Source organism: Cololabis saira, chromosome 8, assembly GCF_033807715.1.
Source record: "Cololabis saira isolate AMF1-May2022 chromosome 8, fColSai1.1, whole genome shotgun sequence".
NCBI classification, from domain to species: domain Eukaryota; kingdom Metazoa; phylum Chordata; class Actinopteri; order Beloniformes; family Belonidae; genus Cololabis; species Cololabis saira.
The window spans coordinates 11,295,238-11,323,124 of record NC_084594.1 but is presented as its reverse complement, the minus strand read 5'-3'; the positions used below and the strand labels follow the sequence as shown (position 1 = coordinate 11,323,124).

General features: G+C 38.0%; 1 protein-coding gene across 2 annotated transcripts in view; it reads right to left on the bottom strand.

Annotated features, from left to right (window-relative positions):
* The window catches only part of LOC133448333 (ras-related protein Rap-1A-like), a 30,575-nt gene extending 12,236 nt beyond the window's left edge, over nt 1-18,339 (bottom strand). Inside the window, exons 1-5 of one of the 2 annotated variants that reach the window (XM_061726756.1) lie at nt 18,227-18,339; nt 8,272-8,365; nt 6,758-6,826; nt 6,454-6,510; nt 4,816-4,956 (exon numbers count right to left, since the gene is read on the bottom strand). In XM_061726756.1, coding sequence (XP_061582740.1) covers nt 4,816-4,956; nt 6,454-6,510; nt 6,758-6,826; nt 8,272-8,328 — 324 coding nt within the window. In that variant the 5' untranslated portion in view covers nt 8,329-8,365; nt 18,227-18,339. The remainder of the gene's footprint in view (nt 1-4,815; nt 4,957-6,453; nt 6,511-6,757; nt 6,827-8,271; nt 8,366-18,226) is intronic. The other variant, XM_061726755.1, reaches the window with a different exon arrangement.
* Nucleotides 18,340-27,887: the final 9,548 nt, after the last annotated feature.

Sequence of the window (27,887 nt, the reverse complement as noted above, 5' to 3'; positions counted from 1 at the left end):
ACATTATTCATGACGACTTATGGCTGGAAGTGAGGCCTAAAGATCACATCTAGTACAATCAAAATATTACATTATGAGTAGCGCATATTTTCCCTTTCCTTACATAATGACTGCAAAAAAAAAAAAAGAATGCATATGGTGGAGGACAAACTGGAATCTGATCCTGAACAGAAATGGGAAGAAACTGCCGTAGCACACTTGAGACACCAGCTCCACATTTGTTTATAAAGGAGAGAAGCCCAGCTATAAAGATGCATATCTCACATGCCTGATGTAAATTTCCATCCTGTAGAAGGTCACATGAAGACTTTGTAGCTGATGAACAGCCAACAATAGCACACCATACCTCCAACGACTTCCTCTGTTGTTCACTCAACAACTTCCATATAGCCAAAACTCAAAGAGCTGACAGTTGTGTTGCTCGTACAATCCAAAGAGCTGACAAGAGTAAGCAACTGTAGATAAACTCGAGAGGTGTGGTGAAATCCCAGTTTAATTTCATTAAACTGCTGCATTTTACAGCCTTTTGAAACACTGACCTTCCTGGAAATGGACATCACAGACTTAAGTATTGAAGTATTCAAAATGGCTTCATCACAGTTAACCTCCAGAAAATGGGTTTAAATGTGTGTCTCTGCATTTCTAACAGCGATAACGTATCACGCAACGGTTGGGATTTTCATTTCAAGTTGCCATTTCTGCTTTCATGCACTGCCAGTGGGCTCCTTTAGGGTTCTGCTTTTTTTCTTTTTTCAAAAAAAAGGCCTGTTCAAACCAAATAATCATCAGAAGACCAGTCTTTGTAGCCACACGGCCAGTTTCATCTTCTTAACTACAGATGACCTGGAAGTCTGCACTGTTAATGGTTAACAGATTTAAAAAAAAAGAAAAGAAAAGAAAAACATGTGCATTAGTTCTGTTCCATTGCGTCAATTTATAATTTCAACTTATAAACAATGGACAGGGTTCAGTTCATGAGTCTATGCAGAAATCCATATGGTTCCATGAGATTTATTTATTACATATTTTTGAAACTGAAGGTATTTTTTTTTTTTTAAAAGAAGAAAAAAACTCTTTCTAAACAAGGTTGGCAAAGTACTGACAGTGCAGCTGGAAAACCCTCATGACAAGTCAGAGTTGTGTTTTGACAAAGGGTCAAAAATACATCAATTTAAAAGGAAGGGAGAATATTTTAGGGAGAACGTCAGCCCCAACTGTCAGTCGGTGGAGACAGAATACTGAGGGTGTTGGGATGCGTCTCATCCTGCCTGATGTTTCCTGACCGGCTATCTGGGGAAAACGCTGGCCTGGAGGAAGTCATGGCAGCCCCGCCCAGCCGGGATAACATCGCTTTCCTTCCTGAATGTTTTCAAGTATTTCAGCTGGATTCCATGCTCCGGCTGCTCTCTGGAATTATGAGATAGTGAGAGTATGTGTGCGCCTTTGTCGAGCACGCTGTGCATTTTCGCAGTTAAACCCAATTCATTAAACCGCTGGCTGTAAAAACTATGGCAGCAGAAAAGGATTCGAGAGCCAAGTCTGAGGAAAAGTCAGCTTTTCTAACAGGATATTTCTGTTTGTAGTATGGCGTAACAACAAACGATTAGCCTGTAGAAGGTCTTGCATGGAGCACCAAATGGTTCCAATATTATGTCAGCTGAGGAAAGCTTTTGCGGTGGGCTTGCAAAGAAAATTAATCTATGAGTTTGAAATCTTGCCATCACCACTTTTTTTGTCAAAAAAAAAAAAAAAGCCAGATATTTATAAATAATACGAGGCCAAACATCAGATATTTTCCTATTCACAGGTCTGCTCTACCGTTGCTGTCTGGATAATGTGGTCATGCTTCCCGATATAATGCATAAAGGAATAGAATAAATATCCAGGAGTACTTCTGTTCACCCTCCTCCTCCTCCTCCTCCTCCTCTTCCCTCCCTCCCCCTCTCCCTCGCCTCCTTTGAGAGGCAGACGACAGGAAACTGAGATGTTTAGATTAACCTCACAGAGGTTGCTGCTTGATGTTTGATATCCAAACAGGCCCTCACACTGGGCTGCTGAGCGACAATTCTCCCAGGGGTCCTGGGAGAACCGCTGGTATGCCCTCCTAACATAAGCTCTGTGCCAAGCTGGGATAAAAAAGAATGACAAAATGGGTGGAAAGAAAAATGTTCAGTGTCAGCAGCATATAAGGTAGCATTAGCCTACTTGAAAAACCACACTGCCCGCGGAGAATCTGAGATGTTAACATGCTAAAGACAGGTCCTATCCCACCCACAATGGCATGCTAAAGGTTGGATTGCTGGGAATACTAGACAGGCACATAAAGAAGGTGTAAATGACACCAACAAGTGCTTCCAAATGAAACATTCAGTCACTCAAGCAAGTAACATGTTAGTCAGAGACAGACTTGCCCCGGAAAAGTCATGAGACCTCTCTTACATAAGAACTGTGGATGGAAGGAAGTGAAGGAAGCAAGCTTTTAATATACTGGTGACTGTTCACTTTATTTTTTCCATTCCTACGTCTTCTCTAAAGGGACATGGAATTTGACCTTACTGTTTTCAGAGTAGAATTGTTAAAGGCCTTTTAATTGAGCTTGGCAACAAAAGTACGTCTACGTTTTTGCCAGCTTTGCAGTAAATGATGCATGGCAGAGGTGAGAATAACAAGGGCTGCTGCAGCAGCCACATTCTCTGCTTTAGGTCTGGAATGGCTTGGAAAGCCTTTTCAGACTAAAGAAACCGATCCCCTCGGTGTGATTAAAAGAAAATATGCTTAGTGTTTCCTTTGGTCGTGCATTCCTGCTAAGGGGAAAAGAAAGATAAACAGATGTCGAAGCTTTTACAGGTAAATACTTAAATTACCTCCGAGTTGATGGCTGACAAGAGGAGCCTTTACAGCCATAACGGATAAGCAAAAAAAAAAACTAAATAAAAACAAGGACAAAAAAAACTTAAGTATGTAATCAAAAAGAAACACGCGTCTAGTAGGAAACGAACATGAACCGCTTGCTTGCATGTTGGGGAGCCACTGATCCTGCAGTCCATCTGTTAGCCTGAGGCTAACCTCAGTTTCTAAGCCACTGAGGCGCTAATGAAGCACCACAGCTTTACAATCCAGCGTGCTTTTGATGAGCTGAGTCTTTCTTTGAATATTATCATCCCCGGCAGTCCAATCACCCAAACAGAGTGCCAGACCACAGTTCAACCACAAGGAAGACCATAGAAAAAGGGGGGGTGAAAAAGTAATAGGCCTTTAAAAGGCCACTGGGGGAGGAAAAAAAAAGAGCAGAATATTGGCACAGATACAGAGAGAGGGGAGGAATGGATAGAAAAGTGTGACACAAAACATAAGCTACAAACAGGCTATATAGATGGCTGAGGGGGAACAGAAAGAAGGGGAAGGAGGGAGCAGGAGAGAGGGTTATGGTAACATTCAGTCCCTCCAGAGATCACCAAAAAAGGGCATCTTAGATCCTGCTGACGCATTATCTGCTACACCAGAAAGGAGATGGAGGGCTTACTCACTCCAGCCCCTCGATTTACCAGAGATACAGATGGAAATGCGCTGCTGACAAACCGCAAACTTGAAAAATAATAAGATGACACAGGCCCTTTTTGTCCATTTAACAATGTTACAGATCCAAACAGGGAGACCAAGGACAAAAGCTCACCGTATGCAGGAATATTACGACTAAAACTTTGTAAAACAAAGAGCGTGTTTTTTATGTAACCCTTAACAAAGAACATAAACACTGATGAAATTAAAAAGCATGATGTTATTCACTCATGCTGAACCACATTCTAAGTCTTTATTATTTAAAGAAAACTCAACACCACATGCATTACTAATGATGCACCGAATTTTCGGTAACCGAAATTGTTCGGCTGAAAATAGCAAAAAAACACTTTTGGTGTTCGGTGGAATAAGTGGGGGAAAATAACGGCGTGTGATGACGCAATCAAACAGCGAACAGCGTGGAGTGAGGGGCGTGCGGTGTTAAACGCAGCAAACATGTCAGCATGTCAGATCATTACTTGGATGTGGGGAAAAGGCAGAGGAGAAATGATCCAGGCTGAGTTGGATTTGGGAAAGCCGCTTGGTGATGGAGACGGTGACGGGACGCACAGCAGAGAAAAGGGCCCGTACTACCGGTGCGCGAAGCCTCAATGTCTGATATTTTTGATGAGATCCTCCAAGAAAATAACCCAGATTTTTACAATTATTATACAAGGCTTCAAATTGCGGAGATCAGCCCCACCGCGACCCGATTAACTGAATTTGAACGGGAGAAAATGAAAAAGGATTAGCCTATGAGAAAAAATACAATAAGTACAGTAAACAAATTGTGACTGGCGGGTATTTCACTGCACATTTATGTGATTTATGCAATGGTGAAAAAATTGGCAAAATAAATGAAAAACTGCGAAGAACCATTGTTCGGTATTATTCGGTATTCGGCCAAGTGTTTATTATCATTTTTGGCCACAAATTTTCATTTCGGTGCATAACTATGCATTACTTTTTGGGAACACCACGTTGTGATCATTTGCATAAGATGCAATGATCACAATGCTGACTGGTATCCATAGCAACAAAGTAATCAGGTGACTGAATAATGTAGCTGGTTTAGCCCAAAGATATATTGGGCATGCATTTAAAACCTCTGTGCTGCTGCCAACCATATCTGCCACTTACGACTATATCAACCATAACAAGCTTCCAGGAAGAAACAAAGCAAAAGAAAAAGTTAAGAATTTGGGAAGCGTTGATGCAAGCATCTTAGTAACCTAAATGTGTAAGCAGCAGACTTACATCCTCTGTGTCCTTTACTCGTAGAATCTGTTCTCTCAGGTCTTGGAGATCGTTGAAGGTGGACTGTGCTGTGATGGAGTATACCAGGGCGAAACCTTGGCCATTCTTCATATACAAGTCCCTCATTGCTGTGAACTGTTCCTAGATGGGGAAGAGATAGGAAAGAGGTGTTATACAACTAACATTTTAGATAACTTTGTTAACAGAGAGTCTTAACTGTCAAAGTCAATGTTATAATTCAAATTTCTGTAGGCTGCTCTGGATATCGGAAATGATCAAATTGTTTTGATCATTTCCAATATCCAGAGCAGCCTACAGAAGTTTTATGTCTTTAGGTGATGGACTGTATGAACTTTTTTGAGATATTTACAGAGGCTTATGGAGGAAACATGATATGTTGAAGCCCTAATGGAGAGGACTTATGAACGTTCTCAAAGCATCCCACATTATTGGGTAGCATGAACCATCTGCAAATACCAAAGCACTATCTGGTTCTCCAGGTAAAAACAGACAAATATACAGGACTGTCTCAGAAAATTAGAATATTGTGATAAAGTTCTTTATTTTCTGAAATGCAATTAAAAAAACAAAAATGTCATACATTCTGGATTCATTACAAATCAACTGAAATATTGCAAGCCTTTTATTATTTTAATATTGCTGATTATGGCTTACAGTTTAAGATTAAGATTCCCAGAATATTCTAATTTTTTGAGATAGGATATTTGAGTTTTCTTAGGCTGTAAGACATGGTCAGCAATATTAAAATAATAAAAGGCTTGCAATATTTCAGTTAATTTGTAATGAATCCAGAATGTATGTATGACATTTTTGTTTTTGTAATTGCATTACAGAAAATCACAATATTCTAATTTTCTGAGACAGTCCTGTATACACTGCTTGTGCACCGTCAACAAACAGTCATTTGAAAAACGTTGGACACACTGCCTATTTAGCTTTTACATATCAGAGCATATTTTACATATTCAGGATGTTGCAATGCTCCAGACCAGAGTCCAGCATAAGCAGATAGCTGCAGAACTTGATGAACAAAAGCAATAATAACAATTAAAAAAAAAAGTATATTTAAAAATAATACAGGCTTAAATTACTCCACATTACAATAGACATTGTAATGACAAAGACAGATATTTCAAGCTTTTGCTGCCATAGGTGGTTCTACAATCTACTGAATCCTCCATGGGATGTACTTAAGTTTTCACAAATTGCCTCTGCATGCCACGTAATCTAGTTAATTTGAGGTTGCATTTATTAAATTTTTAAGCCTTGGTTTTTTCCCCCAATATCCTGATCCATAAAACCTGAGCGATAAAGTCTAACACAATATACATGAGAGAAAGATTGCTACATATTGCTGCACTCATGTGGGAAGAAACAGAGTGTTATGTCATGAAAAAAATAAATAAATAAATTCAATTCCAACCCATCTATTCAATGGTGTGATAAAGGAAGCAAAGCCATTTTTAACATATCCAATTTTCTGTACATAACGTTTCATACCAAAAAGGACAGAATATCTAAGTCACATTCAGTGCTAGCAATCAATAAATGGATTAAAGAGTACTTAAAGCAAAGCTGGTTATGGACAGAGATTTCACTGGCATGAATTTCACTTACTGTGCCGGCTGTGTCAAGAATTTCAAGCATACATTGCTGCCCGTCTACCTCCACTTGCTATAAGAAAAAGAAAAATAACAATGTAAGGCTTAATTTCAGGTCACTGAGCACATTCATTGTTTATGTGTGTATATCCCGGATCCCTCCTAAATGGATTAAAAATGCTGCCTTAACTAAAGGATAACAGAGAAATTGCCAGAGGGATGCAGGTTTGATTGGAGGGTTCACAATCACATTATCATGATGTGGAATTGCAGCGGAGATGCAAACAATTGTTATTCTTCCCTCGTCATGAGACACTCACCTTTCTGTATGAGTCTTCTATTGTAGGGTCATATTTTTCCACAAAAATTCCCTGCACAAACTGAACTGTCTGTAAGAGAAGGTACAGAGAAAATCTACATCAGTTCAACATGTAAATGTGATGTGTTCCATCATACTGATCATCTACAATAATCACAACAAGATGCAAGATGGAAGGTGACAATTTAAGACCACAGTCCAGTAGGGCTGGGCGATATATTGAGAATTTAATATATATCTATATATTTTCAAACGCGATATGGTACGAGACAATATCGTTTATATCGATTAAAAAAAATAATAATAATATATATATCTTTTTTTTATGATTTTGATATAGCTTATTTTGTGACAAATTGACTTGAATGTTTTATTTGAGATTTGCACAAATGTTTTGTTATTTGCACAACTGTCAACCTCAGTGGAAAAGTCTGCCTGTTACTGTCTACATTGTATTAATTGCACAGTGTATTTTAATTAAATTTTTATGCAGGAAAGGGATATTTGTTTTATTTTATTCAAGTAGCATTTTTATTCTATATATGCAGGCCGCTTATTTTTATTTCATTTGTTTTATACATTTTGATGTTGTAGAGACCTCTGTTAATAAAGGAACCTGTGTGACATTTGGCACGAGGCTTTGTATTAAAACTGACTGTTTTTTTAAGGGTTTGCCTCAGAAAAAAATGAAGCTAACAGAGATGCTATGCTATAATGCTTTGGGGGAAACCCCAATTATGGCACAGAAAAAATATCGATATATATCGAGTATCGCCATTCAGCTAGAAATTATCGAGATATGACTTTTGGTCCATATCGCCCAGCCCTACAGTCCAGTGGTATTATTGTACAGATATGTTCATGTAGAGATCAAGCATCAACTGTGCTATATAAAGTACTGTACTTAGTGAGTAGGTTTAAATAGGAGGACAGCTAGGTTCACCTTATAACATCTTAATCCTGGTAGTTTAAAGGTATTAACCTGAATGACACTTTAAGTTAGGAAAGCATGCCTATCGCCATCGATAAATCCTAACAACGTTACAATGAACCACCGCCCCAATGCCCCCCGCCGCTGCACACACACAAACACACACACACACACACACACACACACACACACACACACGACATTCTCCACATCACTCTTCTTCACAAAAACACGTTATAAATAACCTCCTCAACTAGAACCACAAGCAGACAGCTGTCTAATTTTAGTTAATGACAGAAACAAAAATAGGAAAATATAGCAAATTCTTTGAAACTAAGGGGGGGAAAAAAGGAGGAAGACATATGCGGTTGTCAGTAACTGCAAGCAAAAATAAAGAAATTTACAAAATGGACAGTTTCATCTTTGCTCTTTGAGTTTCCCTTTTCTTTTAAACATAGTTTCATTCCAAACAGGGAAATTATTTTCTTGTTAGCAACTACCCACAAAGTATTTAGAAAAAAGAAAAAGTGCATGGCTGTAAAGAGGTAAAACAGAGTGTAAAGCGATTGGGAGGGCATACTCACCAGAGCGGACTTGCCCACACCTCCAGAGCCTAACACCACTAGCTTGTATTCACGCATGGCGGGATTGCTTCACTGGACAGCCTAACAGTCTGCACTGGACAAAGAGGAGAATAAAAATTAGATCAGATTAAAAAAAAACAATAAATAAAAATAAAAAGGATGTGTTAAGAAAAAGAGGAAGAAAAGAAAAACATCCTGCTCACAGAAATGTTCTTTTTTATGACATACAAAAGTCTAATCTGAGTTTCTAAGTCTCAGAAAAAGAGGATTCTACTCATTCCTGGAGGTTATGGACAAGAAGGAGCACAACAATGGAGGGAACACCCATCAGTGTAGCTGCTTCAGGGTGGAGGAGGTGAAGAATATGTGACCCTTGTCTAACGCAAACCAGCTGTAGTGAATATGCGTTAAAGGGGATCCAAAGTTGAGATGATGCATGAATCTGGCAGATATTCCTAAAAATGACATAATACTCTGGCACTCACTCACCAAAACACACCCTTATGACAGAATTGCTAGTCATTTATTGTTGTTGTTTGCAACAAACCAAGTGGGTGTAAGTCTCCTTGTCAACTGACCTAAAACAGTTTAGATGTGTAAAGTGAGACAGAAGGAAATTGTGAAACTGTAGAATGCCGCTTTAAGGGATGTGAAGGCTTAGGATCACTGGCACACTGCAGTATTAAGTCACTAGGGCTCGCCAACCAGGTCAATCGCTACAAGGTAGGCTACATAGTCACAGGAAAGCTGGGGTTTACCTTTAATAAGGCAAAAGGGTTGAAATCAAGTCCAAGGGATGCCCATACATCCTTCAAAATCAACTATCAGAAGCTAATCATCAGCCATTCTGAGAAAAGATGATCCCCCTCCTACACTATTCTTATTTCAGCACACCCAACTGAAATTTTCAGGGAGTGTGTATAGGTCCTCCTCAATTGCAAGCGATGACCATGTGGGATGCGACGCCCCGACTGTGAATCATTTATTTCAAAATCCGCAATGAGGGAGGGGTGCACCAAGACGAAAAAGAACAGGAATGTGAGTGTTATGCAGACACACATCTGTTCTTTCGTGTAAACATTCAGACTCAAGAGTCAAGTGTGTGCACACGGTCACATGTACGATTGTCACACATGCCATTTTACACTTGGATTTAAGCTAAGATTGCCTTCTCTGCTATCCCCCTTGTCTTGTATGAAGGCTGTGTGGACTGACCACTGTTTAGACCCTCCAGGAATCCGCGATTCCGCGATCGCGGAAATTTCCGCGGATTTCACGGCTGTCCGTGGATTTACAGACCTTCCGTGGATTTCAATGTCTGGTGCAGAAAAATCACTTTTTTTACATGTAATTTTCATCCCGGCCGCTAGATGTCGCACATACGTAGTAACACTAGCCGGATAAGGAAAGAAACAGTCACCAGCATCGGTCCTTGGCTTCCACGGAGACATAAAGTAAAGTTTAAACTATTAACTACATACTGTAGATATGGGGAGACATTACTACATACAGCATAAAGAAAACCTTCAGTTATGGAGCGATTTCTCCGTCCGGTGCCCAGTAAGTCAAATGCCGCGTTCCATTTACCTCGGAAGTCGGAACTGGGAACTGGGAATGGCAGCCATCTTGGAATGGTAACTCGGGGGTGGTGAAGCTTCTCCCACTTTCCCAGTAGGAAATCCCACTTCAAGGGGCGTTCCAGTTGAAAATTCCAAATGGGAACTGGGAAATCCCCACTTCCGAGGACAAATAGTACTGTTCCCTGAACACTGGTTTTCCCAGTGTTCAGGGAACAGTACTATACTGCATTTCACAGACCAAGTGTCAGCATTTTATATTTTTATTTTTACTGCAAATGGCCTTCTCTTTTCGTTGCAAATAAATATGCCAAAGTGGGACAAAGAAAATGTTGATGTTCATTATTTTATAACCAGTAATAGTATGTTACACACTGTTTTACAGTTTTAGAGTGTTTTGGTAAAAATTTACCTAATTTTTACATTAAAAATATATATTTTTTAATGCCCGCGGAATATTAACTTTCAAGCCGCGGAATCAAGAATTCCTCTCCGCGGAATTTAAACTTTTTCTTTGCAGATTCCTGGAGGGTCTAACTGTTAAGACAAATGTCAGTAGCCCACGCTGTGATAGAGGCAGTCACGTCATGATGCGACTTCTTTAAAAACCCCACATTGTACATTTCTGTTTATACATTTTTATCTGTCCTAAGTCATCCTATGTCACTTTTTGTAAAGACTCATATCCGGCACTTTAAAACCCCATATTGTACATTTCTGTTTATACATTTTATCTCTTATATATTTGTTTGTTTTTATATTTTTATTGTATTGCACCAATCACCACAACAAATTCCTTGTGTGTGTTAACAAACTTGGCAATGAACCCTTTTCTGATTCTGATTCTGAAGAGGCTGCTATGAAGACTACAAAAGAAAAAAGGAATGAATGAATGAGTAATGTCTAACTGACATTAAGCAGAGAAGAAGGATGGGGTTTTTCATCTTGAATATGTTAATTCACGTTGAACAAATGCGAACTTGATGTACGGCAAGACTTTCCCCATTTGAGTCAGCGTACTGATTACAGCTAAAACAAATTCTACTCAATATTCCCTCAAGGCAACAAGAATAAATAATAATAAAATAATAATAATAATAATAATAACAACAACACAAGAGACCAGGGGCCTGTACTACGAAGCAAGTTCAACATATCCAGGATATCTTTTCCTTATCCAGATTCACTAAGCGGGACAATTGCAATCACGCTAAGCGGTCACACGACGGTGGTTATCAACTCGGTATATCAACCCAGGTTTCTCCAATCTGGATATGAGCGCGTGCACATAAAAGGGGCGGTGTTTTCAGCGCATGACCAATCGCAAGCATGGAGAAGTCCGCTGTCAGAGCCGCTTATTTCAGTAGTGAAGAGCAAACAATAATTTTACGGAAATATGATGAGTATAGGCATATAATACAGGCAAAAAGCAACACAGTTGCAGCTGCAAAATGCAGGAAAGACAGCTGGCAAAAGATCGCTGACTGTATAAATGCGTAAATTCATAGGGATATAAACATATATTTGAATATTCTGGGAATCTTAATCTTAAACTGTAAACCATGATCAGCAATATTAAAATAATAAAAGGCTTGCAATATTTCAGTTGATTTGTAATGAATCCAGAATGTATGACATTTTTTTTGTTTTTGTGTTTGCATTACAGAAAATCACAATATTCTAATTTTCTGAGACAGTCTGTATATATTGGTTCTATAACTATTGTTGTTGACCGATAACTTGTGCTGATGCTGTACCAAAGAATTGGGTTTTTTTATTTATTTTATTTAATTTTTTATTTTTTCAGGAGGGGGGTATTTAGTATTTTAAAGTGACTTCTCAGAATGTTCGAGGGACGAAATTGAAAATCCCTTTTTTGCTATCCCCTTACAAATGCATCTTCTTTTTCATTTCTTCTTGATTTATTTATTTAATTGGTATTAGTTTTGGATTGACTGTATATCGGATTTTGGGTGATGATTTGTTTTATTTATTCATTGATTGATTTATTTTTTATTTTCTCCTCCACCTCTTTTTTCTTTTTTTCCTTTTTTTTTTGGATCGTTCATACAGGTACTCATCAGGGAAAGCAAAGGGGTTTTGGTGGTCCCTGAATACGCGTTCTCTTCGGAGGGATCCTCTCACGATCCGCGCACCGAGCTCCACTGGATTCTCTTCGAAAGGGCATGTCATTTTCCAAGAGAGCTGATTGGTCAGTGGGCGGTGCTTTTACACCCGGCGATCTGTATCTCGAACATAACCTGCTCCGGAGCAGGTTAGCGGTTCAGCATAAGTTACCATGGCAATGTGCCCCGCTAAGAAGTGAACCACCGTCGTAGTCCTGAAAACCCAGGGTTAAACCTGAAGTTACCTCGCTAACCCCAAATCCCGCTTCGTAGTACAGGCCCCAGGACACTTGCTCTGACACCTGTCTGCATGCAAACCTTGCAAAGAGTGCTTGACTCATCTGCCTACAACACACACACACACACACACACACACACACAACCATTTAAGGGCATCGGCGTTTAAAACCAAACCTCTCGCTCTACTCTGCTCTCAACTACACACTGTTATTTCCAACAAAACAAACACGGGGCTGCCATTCCTCCGCTGTCGTAGTAACCCCAGCAAATAAGGAGCGAGGGAAAGCCACATGACACAGAAAACATGCTCTGACATGACATCACCGCATCACTCACTCGTTACAGCCAAAAGGTAGGTATGTATCCATGTAAGGCTGGAAATTGGATTAGGTGGCGCTGGTAGCAACAACATGCAGAAAATGTGAGTCTAAATAAAGTACAAGACTAATTTAATGGACCAAAAGGTTTCCAAACTAAAGTCCAACGTGCTTCCACTTTTTCCTGGTCTACTGAGGCCGATTCAACAGCAATGGAGTTGTCACAGCAACTGACTCAGCAGGATGGGATGACTGACAGTTATTCTCTATATCTTCCACCAAATGCAGATGGGGACTATCACACATCCGTCGGTTAGGGTCCCAACCATACCAACTCATGCATGCATCTGCTGACTTGATAACCACATGCCACTCAACAGAAGCCATTGTGCTCAGAAAATTCCTCTTGGAGTACTTTTTAGTTCTTTTTAAATTGTTAAGAACCTAGATAATCATTAGGTCCACAAAGATTACAGTTCACATAACTTGTTTAAACTGAGCTTAAGCCCTAACAAAAACTAGATTAAATTGAAAGAAAAAAATAATAGTGATGCACCGAAATGAAAATTTGTGGCCGAAACCGAAAATAATAATAAACACTTGGCCGAATACCGAACAATATCGAACATGGTTCTTCAGCAGTTTTTCATTTATTTTGGCAATTTTTTCACCATTGCATAAATCAAATACATTTGATTTAGGCATGCTTTTCAAAGAAAAAAATCTTTTACAAAATTACAAGGTAGAAAAAATATTTATTGAACATAAAGAAATGAAATTTTTAAAATTTACCAGCATTATGTTGTTTTGGTTCCACCTCCTGGTGAATGTTAAGTAAAATTCTTATGGGGTTAGTTTTTGGTTGGCCAACGATTTATTACGGGAGCGGCCAGTCTATTAGGTAAAATTCTTATGGAGTTAGTTTTTGGTTGGCCAACGATTTATGTAGTGCGCAACGTTACGGGACAGAGCGGCCAGTCCATTTCCTTATTTTACAACGCCGTTATTAATTGTTCGGTTTTTTCCCCACTTATTCCACTGAACACCGAAAGTGTTTTTTTTGCCATTTTCGGCCGAACAATTTCGGTTACCGAACAATCGGTGCATCACTAAAAAATAAGAGGAATAACTTTTATAAATCTGTGATGGCACAAATGTCAAGAACAGAGAAAAAGAGGAGGAGACAGCACCAACATTACATAACAACGCTGTCCTATCAATATCCCAATGATTTTTATTTCCAGGAAAAAGCCATGTCTTTTGACACTCAAGTAAAGAAAAAGTTAAGTTTCTGAAAACAAACAGTCCTATTTAAAAACAAACCAGATCTTTATTGTTCATATCAGACTGCAAATGGTGCATATTTGAGATACTTTGTTGTTTTAAAGTCCCATAACCTAAGCCTGTAATTAGAACAAGTTAGTTTCAAGTTCATTAACTGTACCCTGTCTCTAATTTATCATAATTACTTCCATAGTTCTTCTTGTAAACATCCCCAGGGAATTAGGAATTTACAAGCATATAAAACCAACCGTTACCACAAGAGTCATCATAGAAAAAGAAATGTCATGCTGTCACAATTGTATCTACTAAAAATTACAGTACATTTATGTGCAATAGATAGCACTGCTTAAAGTTGACTCAGGAAATAAGGACTTCAGAGGAAAACTGCATCTCTGGTATTGACCTAGATTTAAGAGATTAGTATAACGACATTTATTAATCTTTCTAAAGTCGGCGATAGACTTCTCTGCATCTCAATCAATATCACACATACAGGAAAAACATTAAAGCATCAAATAACTTGCATCTAGCACTTGTATCTCCTTTTCAAATCAGCCACAACCCTGAATACCCCGTTGAGTCACAGCAAAACTGCAACTAGGTACCAAAAATGTGCTGTGGCTTAATTATGACAAAGAGCCGTAACTGACAAACAGTGCCAGGCAAATTCATCTGTGTCAGTGGGGCCTTGACCTGTAACCACATCCTCTTTCCATAGCACAAGACGACTTCATGCTGATAGGATGGGAAAGGGGTAGCTAGCAACAGAAATAACTTCTTCCAGTCTCTGTTCCTGTTCATTACCCTAGACACCAGGCTGGTTTGCCTAGAGGCAGAAGGGAGATTAATGACCTATGTATCACGTTTTAACACTAGGCTGTGAGATAATACACGGCAACTGTGTCATATCAGAAAGAAAAAAGCAAAATCATACAGTTGGACTCTCTACAGAGAGGTTCACTAAGAAATTGCGACAATCTGTTGGAGGCGTCTCCTCCATACTTCACCTGTTTCACATCACTCTCCCTGCAGAAATAACTTTAACTGTCAACCAGGCTGATAGAAAAAAAAGTTTAGATCCAGACAAGAGAGTTATTTAAGCTCTGGGTTATCTCTATGTGATTCTTACAGCAACTGCATAAGCTTGTTACTCCAAATCATGACAGGTTCCTGAAATCAGTGACTGCACCGCAGCAAATATCACAATATCGACCTGGATCATTACAACATTTTTGTTTATTACCCCCAATGTGGGAAGCTGGAAGGAAGCTGTATGTTCACAAAAACAAAGAACAGAACGGATGTCAAACATAAATGTGTTTCAGTTTATGGGTTCAATCTGTGGAATGCTTTGGAAATGGAAATTAAAGAGTGCAGTACATACCAAATATTTGAAGAACAGGATGCTCATTAAGTATGATCATATTGTATGAGTATTTGTGTAAGTGTCAGAACTTAAATAGATAATAGGTCCATGCAGTATATTGAATGTTTTCAATGTACAAAAAGTATATAAAATGTTTTTCTTTTAATTGATTTACTGCTCTGTATCAGTATATGTAGGAGCTGACGGACCTTGATTATAAAAGGGTAGGCGTGATAAGCTAAGCTTCAGCCTACACCTTTTAAGTGTTTAGAGTTTAAAATCTTACTGCTGGTCTACAAAGACCTGAATGGTCTTGGACCAAAATGCATGCTTGACCTGTTAGTTCCTATGAAGCTCCCAGACCCCTGAGGTTCATCTGGATCTGGTTTGTTGTGGTTCCAGAACCAGAACCAAGCAAGGTGAGGCAGCGTTCAGTAATTCTGCTCCTCACCGGTGGAACAAACTTCCTGTAGACCTGAGGTCTGCTCCAACTGTAGATCCTTTAAATCAGGCCTAAAAACATTAGTATACTGAAGCGTACTCTTAAATTAAATACTTACCTGCTGTACTCTACTGCCCTTACTTTTTAACAACTTGTGCTTTTTTATTATTTTACCTCTTTTCTTATCATTTTAATTGTTATTTACTGTTTAATTGTGTCTTGCCGCTTTTAATGTTGATGTAAAGCACTTTGAATTACCTTGTGTTGAATTGTTGCTATACAAATAAACTTGCCTTGCCTGTAAGTGTCAGAACTTAAATAGATAATAGGTCTATGCAGTATATTGAATGTTTTCAATGTGTATATGAAATGTTTTTCCTTTTAATTGATTGACTGCTCTGTATCGGTATATGTAGGAGCTGACAGAAATTGATTATAAAAGGGTTAGCATAATAAGCTAAGCTTCAGCCTACAACTTTTCTGTCTTGTTTTGTTTATATATTTTGGTCTAATGCAATATTAGCATTAACTTCATGTTTATTTGTTGTTTTTTTTGTATTTGAATTCTTATTTTGGAAATGACTGAAATAAAATCAAACAATGTCCCCCCCCAAAGCAGATCCTGCAGGGTGAGTGTCTTGCATTGCTTATGTTACCTGGATTCAGATCACCACCAGCTTATCATCAAAATCTGCATACAAGTGTTCAGTTAATTTTTTGATTTGATTTATTTTATATTTGTACATATATTTGTACATCAAGAGAAGTTTAAGAAAACAAGGAACAAAGAATTTCATCCTTTAACACTTAATTTACATGTGCAAAAAAGGAGTAGGAAGAAGTGTAAACTTATTTAGTCCTACCCCCATTCACTAATCATTTAACTAGAGCTGGGTATCATCACTGACCTCCCGATACGATTCCGATACACTAGGTCCCAAGATGATACGATTTCTGATACGATTCGATATCGATATTTTAGTTACAATAGCGGAATAACGTGATCCTTCCATCGCTACGTCCGGCCAGAGAAGCTCCACCCTGACTGGTGAAAAGAAGCTGCTCACTCCTCAGGTTAAGGAGGAGACTTGAGTTCAGTGAAGGGCCTCCCGGGGCTGTTAGAGGGAGCAATGCCCAGGACCAACTTAAGAAGGAGCACTGGGTGATCAAATTGGGGGGGGGGGGAATCGGGATTTTAAAAAATAATATATTTTTTTTTTAAATCGATACTTGGATTTATGTATCGATAATCGTTCCTACACCTGTATATCGATGAAATATCGATATATCGATATTTTTAACCCACACCTACATTTAACCCGTATTTATAAATACTCACACACTGTACTCACACTGCTAAATAACATTTTTTTTTTTTATTTAACCTTTATTTAACCAGGAAAAGAAACCCATTGAGATTAAAAATCTCTTTTGCAAGGGTGTCCTGGCCAAGAGGCAGCACAAGATTTCAGATATTAAAATTTACAGGAGGTGTAATATGAAATATTAAAATCAAATAAAATCAAATGAAACAAAAAATGGAAATCATTTAAAACAGTTACAAATCAAATTATTATTATATACTGTAATTATACTCACACACATACCTATACATACATATAGTTGAATATTTATATTTATATATATATATATATATATATATATATATATATATATATATATATATGTATGTACACACATGCCCATATAAATATACTTATTTACACTATACTCTCTCTATTAACTGCATCTGCTCTAATCTACTTACACACATAATCACACACATACACCCATGCATACACACACACACATATAATTAGCTGCCCATTTCTGTACATAAATATAAACAAATCTACCCATTCACCCAATAGTGTTATCTGCAGGCCCTTAAACCACTTCCTCTTAGTACCTCGTGAAAACCATGTTTTTATATTTGTTTTTAACCTGGTTAATGATCATTTGAAAGCAAGTGTGCTGAAGCAAGAAACACATGTGGAAGAAAAAAACAAAAAAAACCCTTAACCCAAGTGTCCATGGACAACGTGTATGGGGGAGCAGTGATTTAGGTATTAATCCCGTTTACAGATAAAGCCTATCAATACCCAGCATGTATAATCCCGGCACATGGAGGTGACACAGTCCCAGCCCTGATCCAGCCCTGATCCAGCCCTATAAGCAGCGGTGTGGAGGTCGGAGCGGCTCTGGTCGGGCCACGCTAGCCGCGCAGCTAGCCCGCCCTCGCCGCCTCCCTTCCTGCAAAACACCGCCGGTGTGTCGCTAAAACCCCCCGCAACCAGCCTCGTTTTATCATGCAAAACCCCAAGCAAACACCCAAAAACGTGGGAGGTTTGAAATCCAACCGCCTCCAGGTGTATTTTCTCCCCACTGGAGGAGGGAAAGGAGGGGGAACTGACTGACTGCTAACTAACCCTTCCTGCCCGGCCTCGACTAAAAAAAAATGGGACTCTTGCTTTTTCGCATTGGAGGACTGTTTTGTATCGTTCATGCGAGAGAAATGGGAAAAGTGAAGCGGGGTGGAAATGCAAGGGGATTGTTTGACCCTGCGTTTTGGCAATGGTGAAGTTTTAGGGGTTTGCACTCACCGTGTGTGGCTCGCCGTGTCTCGCCCGCTCCGCAAGTGTCAGCTCGTCCGCTCGGCCTGCGGCTGCGTCTCTGCTGCTGCTCGCTTTTCTTAAGGCCGATTTATGGTTCTGCGTTACACCGACGTAAGAGCACTACGGCGTAGGGTACGCGGCGACGCACACCGTACAGTGCGCGTCGCCGCGTACCCTACGCCGTAGGGCTCTGCGTCGATTTAACGCAGGACCATAATTTAGTGCTTTAAAAGGGCATGAGACGACTCCTGCACGACGCAACAGCGACTCATTTGCATGATGACAGGATGCACGGGGGGGGATAAATAAGTTATCATTAAACCTAACTAAAACTAAGTTTATAATGTTTGGCACTAAAAAAAAAAAAAATCAAATAACAATTAAAATTAGTGGTATGGGAATAGAAAGAGTATATGAAAATAAGTTCCTGAAAATAAGTTCCTATGAAAAACGTATTATTAACTAACGTGTTATTATTATTATTATTATTATTATTATTATTATTATTATTATTATTATTATTATTGTTATTATTGTTGTTATTAATATTAATTAATTAATATTATTATTATTTAATTATATTTTATATTATATATTTAGTTATTATAATTATTAATTGTTATTATTAATAATTATAATTATTATTGATTATAATTCATTATTTATTATTATTTGTTTATTAATTTATTATTATATATTAATTGTTTATTTATCAATTATTTATTTAATTATTAGTTATTATTATTATTATTAAGATGAAAAGGTAGTTAGTTTTGTAAAAAGTGTGTACAAGCCGAAATAAAGATTCAAGGATTCATAACATAAAAGTGTCAGCGGGAATATTCATAAAAACACGCATTGAATGAATACTTTATTGCAGACTCAAAAGTTTCCATATAAAATACATAAAATTACAGGTCACATATTAAAATACATGCAAACATCTGTTCCAATGTTTCCATAGTCCAGATGTGTACCTTGCAGAGGTTTCAAAAGTATTCACATTCATTACTCAGGTAGAAGTATAGATACTAGAGTTTAAAAATACTCCTGTAGAAGTTGAAGTATCAACTCAAGTTTTTTACTCAAGTAAAAGTATAAAAGTACTGGTTTCAAAACTACTTAAAGTATAGCACTTGTCCATCTTGGAAGCTTAAGGAGGATCCTGAATGCATCATTAGATAGATAGATAGATCTTTATTGTCATTATCACCATTGTACAACGAAATTAAAAGTGCTCTCCATCCAGTCAGCGCATCATATAAGAAAATAAAATAACTGAAAAATAAATCAATAAAATGAAATAAAAATAAATAAAATAAATATAAAATAAAATTGTGAAAGTATTTGGCCCCCTTGAACTTTGTGACCTTTTGCCACATTTTAGGCTTCAAACATAAAGATATAAAACTGCAATTTGTTGTGAAGAATTAACAACAAGTGGGATACAATCATGAAGTGGAATGAAATGTATTGGATATTTCAAACTTTTTTAACAAATAAAAAACTGAAAAAGTGGCCGTGCAAAATTATTCACCCCCTTTACTTTCAGTGCAGCAAACTCTGTCCAGAAGTTCAGTGAGGATCTCTGAATGATCCAGTGTTGACCTAAATGACTAATGATGATAAATGGAATCCACCAGTGTGTAATCACGTCTCCGTCTAAATGCACCTGCACTGTGATCGTCTCAGAGGTCCGTTTAAAGCGCAGAGAGCATCATGAAGAACAAGGAACACAACAGGCAGGTCCCAGATACTGTTGTGGAGAAGTTTAAAGCTGGATTTGGATACAAAATATTTCCCAAGCTTTTAAACATCCCAAGGAGCACTGTTCAAGTGATAATATTGAAATGGAAGGAGTATCAGACCACTGCAAATCTACCAAGACCTGGCCGTCCCTCTACACTTTCAGCTCATACAAGGAGAAGACTGATCAGAGATGCAGCCAAGAGGCCCATGATCATTCTGGATGAACTGCAGAGGTCAGGGGTCACCTACAGCTGAGGTGGGAGACTCTGTCCATACGACAACAATCAGTCGTATACTGCACAATTCTGGCCTTTATGGAAGAGTGGCAAGAAGACGGCCATTTCTTAAAGATATCCATACAAAGTGTCGTTTAGAGTTTGCCACAAGCCACCTGGGAGACACAAACATGTGGAAGAAGGTGCTCTGGTCAGATGAGACCAAAATTGAACTTTTTGGCAACAATGCAAGACGTTATGTTTGGCGTAAAAGCAACCCAGCTCATCACCCTCAACACACCATCCCCACTGTCAAACATGGTGGTGGCAGCATCATGGTTTGGGCCTGCTTTTCTTCAGCAGGGACAGGGAAGATGGTTAAAATTGATGGGAAGATGGATGGAGCCAAATACAGGACCATTCTGGAAGAAAACCTGATGGAGTCTGCAAAAGACCTGAGACTGTGACGGAGATTTGTCTTCCAACAACACAATGATCCAAAACATAAAGCAAAATCTACAATGGAATGGTTCACAAAAAAAACATATCCAGGTGTTAGAATGGCCAAGTCAAAGTCCAGACCTGAATCCAATCGAGAATTTGTGGAAAGAACTGAAAACTGCTGTTCACAAACGCTCTCCATCCAACCTCACTGAGCTCAAGCTGTTTTCCAAGGAGGAATGGGCAAAAAAATTCAGTCTCTCGATGTGCAAAACTGATAGAGACAAACCCCAAGCGACTTACAGCTGTAATCGCAGCAAAAGGTGGCGCTACAAAGAATTAACTTAAGGGGGGTGAATAATTTTGCAAACCCAATTTTTCAGTTTTTTATTTGTTAAAAAAGTTTGAAATATCAAATAAATTTCGTTCCACTTCATGATTGTGTCCCACTTGTTGTTGATTCTTCACAAAAAATTACAGTTTTATATCTTTATGTTTGAAGCCTGAAATGTAGCAAAAGGTCACAAAGTTCAAGGGGGGCAAATACTTTCGCAAGGCACTGTATATATAGACACATTCACCCCTCCACACATACATCAATACACGGACCCCACAAGAACCTTGTTACAACCAAAAACGTAATAACGGCCAATAACGTAATAACTGCCAATAATGTAATAATTTTGGCCATTTCAAATGTAATAAAGCCAATAGTGTAATAATGTGCCAATAATGTAATAAAACTTTTGAGTCAATAATGTAATAACTTTTTGCCAATAATGTAATAATTTTGTAATAATTTTTTAATAGCAGGCCAATAACGTAATAACCAGCCAATAATGTAATGCCTTATTACATTATCGGCAAAAAGTTATTACGTTATTGGCTCAAAAGTTTTATTACATTATTGGCACATTATTACACTATTGGCTTTATTACATTTGAAATGGCCAAAATTATTACGTTATTGGCAGTTATTACGTTATTGGCCATTATTACGTTTTTGGTTGTAACAAACCTTCATCAGCATACAATCTTTTTTTTGTTATTGTACATTAGCTCCTGTTTTTGTTAAGAGTGGTTATTAGTGTTGGATAAAAGCTGTGTTTCAGTCTGTTTGTCCTTGTTTTCATGAGTCTGTATCTCCTCCCAGATGGCAGCAGTTCAAACAGTGAGTGTCCAGGGTGTGAAGTGTCTTTTATTATATTTTGGGCCTTTTTCTGGCAACGGGAGTGGTGGAGGTGTTCCAGTGTGGAGAGAGACTACCTGCAACTTCTTTAGCTTGGCGGTGGTATAATCACACCAAAGGTGAGCTGTGTAAAGAGGTGTACAATAGGCTCTGAATAGATTTACCTTAACATCAGCTGTGCACAGATGGAATCTACGGGCAAGCATATTGGCCTGAGCATAGAGCTTACAGCACTGACGCTGGATGTCATCATCATCACAAAGATCCTCATTTATGATGTGACCCAAATACCGTACTCTCTTAACAACATCTAAGAGGATGGGGGCAACTTTTGTTTCTGATCCTCCTTAGCTTTAACAATCAGAATAACACTCTCCTTAGGGTTAAACACAATGTCATACTGGACTCCACAGCTAGAGCACACTTTAAGCAGTTGCTGTAGCCCAGCACTGCATGGAGACATGATGACCAGGTCATCCGCATATATGAGGGGATTAATAAGACTATCACCTATCATACATCCGGATAAAAGTGCCAGAGGGAATATTCATAAACACACGCATTGACTTAGTCATCGTGAGGGACATATTGCAACGCAGATAACACGTTTATTTCCCACAGCACTTATCTGAACATGACTCTCTTTTCAAAAATATGAAGGACCAAGACCAAATTAACTGTAATAAAATATAGATACTAATTTGGTTTGTAAATCAACTGAAAATAGTCTTATCTATAAAATACTTTATCAAATATTTGAATGAACATTTTAAAAACGAGTTATGTAATTAATGATTTATTAAATAAGGCAAGGCAAGTTTATTTGTATAGCACAATTCAACACAAGGTAATTCAAAGTGCTTATTTCGGTCATTTCCAAAATAAGAATTCAAATACAAAAAAAATGAAAGAAAAGAAAACAACAAATAAACATGAAATTAATGCTAATATTGCATTAGACCAAAATATATAAATAAAACAAGACCGAAAATGTGTAGGCTGAAGCTTAGTTATTACGCCTACCCTTTTATAATCAACTTCTGTCAGCTCCTACATATACTTATATATACATACAGAGCAGTCAATCAATTAAAAGAAAAACATTTCATATACTTTTTGTGTATTGGAAAACATTCAATATACTGCATAGACCTATTATCTATTTAAGTTCTGACACTTACATAGGCAAGGCAAGGCAAGTTTATTTGTATAGCACAATTCAACACAAGATAATTCAAAGTGCTTTACACCAACATTAAAAGCGGCAAGACACAATTAAACAGTAAATAAATAAAATGATAAGAAAAGAGGTCAAATAATAAAAAGCACAAGTTGTAAAAAGTAAGGGCAGTAGAGTACAGCAGGTAAGTATTTAATTTAGGAGTACGCTTCAGTAAACAATAATTTTTTTAGGTCTGATCTTGCTTGGTTCTGGTTCTTGGGAACCACAACAAACCAGATCCAGATGAACCTCAGGGGTCTGGGAGCTTCATAGGATCTAACACAGCCTTTCTCAACCTTTTTTCAGTCATGACACCTTTCAAAAGTGAATAAAATCTCACGACACCCCAGAGTAAAATATAATTAAAAACCACACTGCATCGCTGTAAATGCATATGACGCGCACATACGGTGTGCGGCGCCGCGTACCCTATGCCGTAGGCTACGCGTCGATTTAACGCGGAACCATAATTCAGGCTTCACTTTGAACGGCCGGATCACACCGACGTCCAGTGGTTGGAATTCCTTTGTCAGACCTCCCGGAATAACAGCAAGCGTAACGTTCATATTTTTTACTTCTTTTTTTACATTGTCTGTGAGATGGGCGCGCATAGAGTCCCAGATTAGCAGCGATGGTGATGTGTGAAAGAAACCACTGGGTCACCTTACATAGACCTGCCTCAACCACTCATCATCATCCCTTCATCCATCCAGCCCTTTTCATTTGCCTTTATAACTCCGGCTGGAAAAGTCTCTTTAGGCAAAGTCTTTCTTTTAAAAATCACCATAGTTTCTGTCAATCAGCGTGCAGGCAAGCACAACAGTGAACGATGACTTCTCATCGTCACCGTGCTGGTCCCCTTCCTCTCCACCGTGTGATTCACTGGGATGCCGAAAGTCAGCTGGTCTCTAATGATGATGGTCTCTAACACGTCCGCAAATCACGGGTGATTCACGTGATTCAACTTCTCATGGTGGCCTCAATTATGTCTGCCTTACAATAATACAATGGGCGCATTGCGTCATTGGGCGCGGCACATTTTATAAAAAGACGTTTGTCTGCGCCTAATGGTCGTCAAAATACGGTATCTTATTTATTTATTTATTCATTCATTCATTCATTCATAGGCAAAAAGAATGTATTTATGTATGCATTCATATATTTATATATGAAATATCAGAATAGGTAATTTTTTGACGACACCCCTAAAGCAGTCAGAGGACACCCCAGGGTGCCACGACACCCCTGTTGAGAAAGGCTGATCTAACAGATCAAGCATGTATTTGGGTCCAAGACCATTCAGTGCTTTGTAGACCAGCAGTAAGATTTTAAACTCTAATAATGCAATTTAATCTTAAAATCTATTTGAAAATGCATTTTAAAATGGAGAAATGCATACCTGCATGTAAAAGTAATTTAGGAATACATTTTCTATTCATTTTGTGGTTCCTGTCCACTGCGCATTTTCTAATTCTAATAACTGATTCTTTTCAAATGTTATTTTATTTTTTAAAATCATTACTTGATTTAACCTTTTTTTTGTCAAATATATTTAATTGAAGAAAATATTTGAGCTGTAGGACATGAACGCAGTGTACATTTTCTTTTCAGAAGAACAAAAAGAAAACAGAAAAGATAACATCACAACACATGATACACAGGTACATAAGAAAAAACCTCCTATCACATCCACCCTCCCTCCCACCTGTTCTGCTCAGCTGATTTAACCTTTTTGGTTACATTTTCCCTTGGCACTTTGGGCCTTCAACAAAGAAACGTAGACTTAAAAATGTAACTCACCGGTAGGTATTTCAGTTCCAATAAGCTCTGTAATTGGCCACTGTATTGTTTAGCTTGCCTTTCTTTGCTCAATACCATAATAAGTCCACAGAAAAGGTTAAATGATTTGAGCCCCTAAACGTTTCAGTCTTTTTTTATTTCAATAAATGTTTTCATGAGCCAATATCTCAACAAAAACAGAGCAAGTCTAAACGTCTAAATGTAATGGCAAATGACAACTGACTGAAAATAACTTCCCGTTCGAGGTCGGCTTTGGCTCATTCCCTTGTTACTTCAATACAAATCAAGCAGAAAAACGGTCTTGCGTTTATCTTGGATATTTAGTTGGCATTTGGCAGGTTTTTGCCAAATGCCAATATGAAGTTGAAGGAGATCTCAGAGCAGTAGAAGGAAGCCATCATCAGACTGAAAAAACAACACAGATCTATAGGTGAAAGAGCAAAAACCCTAAGTGTGGTCAAGTCGGTAGTTTAGTTCAGTATTGAAAATGTATCAAGCATTAGTGAACATCAAAGATAACTTATGTGGACACAGGCAGAATCCTTTCCTTGCTGAAGAAAAAACTCTTCGCGACATTAACAGATATCAAGAATACAGGACTGTCTCAGAAAATTAGAATATTGTGATTTTCTGTAATGCAATTACAAAAACAAAAATGTCATACATCCTGGATTCATTACAAATCAACTGAAATATTGCAAGCCTTTTATTATTTCAATATTGCTGATCATGGCTTACAGTTTAAGAAAACTCAAATATCCTATCTCAAAAAATTTGAATATTCTGTGAATCTTAATCTTAAACTGTAAGCCATAATCAGTTATATTAAAATAATAAAAGGCTTGCAATATTTCAGTTGATTTGTAATGAATCCAGAATGTATGACATTTTAGTTTTTTTAATTGCATTACAGAAAATAAAGAACTTTGTCACAATATTCAAATTTTCTGAGACAGCCCTGTATTCCTGAGAAAGTAGATGAATCATTGTCTAAATTTACAATCAAGAGACTCCTTTCTGATTGTTTACAATAAGGTGCAAACCACTGGTAGCGATCAGGACCAAGAAACCCAGATTAGAATTAGGCAGAAAACATCAGACAAATCCTCCCATGCTCTAGAATCAGGTTCTTTGGAGAAAATGAAACCAAGATTAACATGTATCGTGAAAAAGAATATGGAGAATGAAAGGAACAGCTCTTGATCCAAGGCATACCACGTCATGTGCCAAACACGGTGGAGGCAGCGTTACGGCGTGGGCATGTGTGGCTGCGAACGGAAATGAAGAGGAATTCTGTACTCACAGTTTACCTTCAGCCAAGTGCTACAGAAATGGTAGGATTATGTGTCACAGTACAGTACAGATGTAAAATGACCAAAAAAAAAACACACTGAGAAACGAACTCAAGGTTTGTAAAGGTAAAGAAATAAAATTCTTCAGTGGTCAAGTCAGTCACCTGGTTTCAACCCAAAAGGCCGTGCTTTTCAGCTGCTGAGGACAAAACACGACAGAAAGGTCCAAAAACAACTCAATTCAACTGAACACAGAAAGTATTCAAAGTTTACGATGTTAAATTTAGAGAGCATCAAATCTTAGTTTTAGTGCAAATCTCCATCCAGAGCAAGCATGAGACAACAGTTCTTAAGGTTTTAAATGATCTTCTTTTAGCAGCTGATCGTGGTCAACACTCTGTTCTACTCCTGTTGGATCTATCTGCGGCTTTTGACACTGTTGATCATAATATTTTAATTGAGCGTCTTAAAAATTGGGTGGGCATTTCAGGGTTGGTTTTAGATTGGTTCCATTCTTATCTGTCCGAAAGGTCTTTCTGTGTAGAAATTGGTAATTTTCAGTCATCTTCATCACCATTAGATTATGGAGTTCCTCAAGGTTCTGTTCTCGGTCCATTACTGTTCTCCATTTACATGCTTCCTCTAGGTCATATTATTACAAAACACAATATTAAAAACCATTTCTATGCCGATGGTACACAATTATACCTTTCCTTTGATAATAGCAACTCCAATCAACTAAATAACCTCCACATGTGCATTGCAGATATCAATAACTGGATGGCATCAAACTTTTTACAACTTACGGTAACTCAAAGAAGACAGAAATCCTCATCATAGGGGCCAGACTCATCGCAAAATCATATTTCTTCCCATCTTGGTCCCCTTTCATCCAATATCACTTCTTCTTTTAAGTCACTTTTAAAAACTCACTATTCTAGACTTGCACTTACCTGATGGTATTATTTGTCTGTTTTTATTACCTCTCAATTGTGTCTTAATATTGTACTAATTGTTTGTTTCCTGTTTTTAATTGCATGTAAAGCACTTTGTGACTTGTTTTTGAAAAGCGCTTTATAAATAAAGGTATTATTAATATTATATTAACAGTGGAGAGGAACATACATGGTTAACAGGGCTAAAACCAAAAGTCCAGCAGACCCAGAATACGCAAGGGCAGCCATCATCTATCTCGACTGGTTGGAAGTCTGAAACAACAAGAAAGAGAGACAGCAATAATGTAATATGCATACACGAAGAGTATGAAAGTGTCATCAATGAAGCTATCCAGAACTATAAGATTTATAAAAGAAAATAAGAGATATTTTCTTCTCCCTGAACAATAACTGGAACCAGGTTCCCCAAAAGAGGAGTCTGATAACTGCAGGTTCTGCCCCCCATTGTACTTTTACAAATTCTAGGAACCATAAGTACCGGTACGCCTGCTGTCTGAGAGCGAAATGCTCTGTTGGGATGATGTGGAACTATGAAGTTGGGTAAAATAAGACGTAGGTAGGCCCTTATGGGCTGTAAATGTGAGGAGAGGAACTCGAAATGATTACTGAAATCAACGGGAAGCTTAGGTTGTGGAAAATGATCTCTACAGGCAAAGTTCATCAAAACTCTGGCTGCAGCAGTTACAATCAGCTGGAGGCTTTTAAAAGTTTTATGAACTTCCCAAAGATAATACATTAAAGGAATGTTGCGATCAACGGTATCAAATACAACACTGGAACAAAGT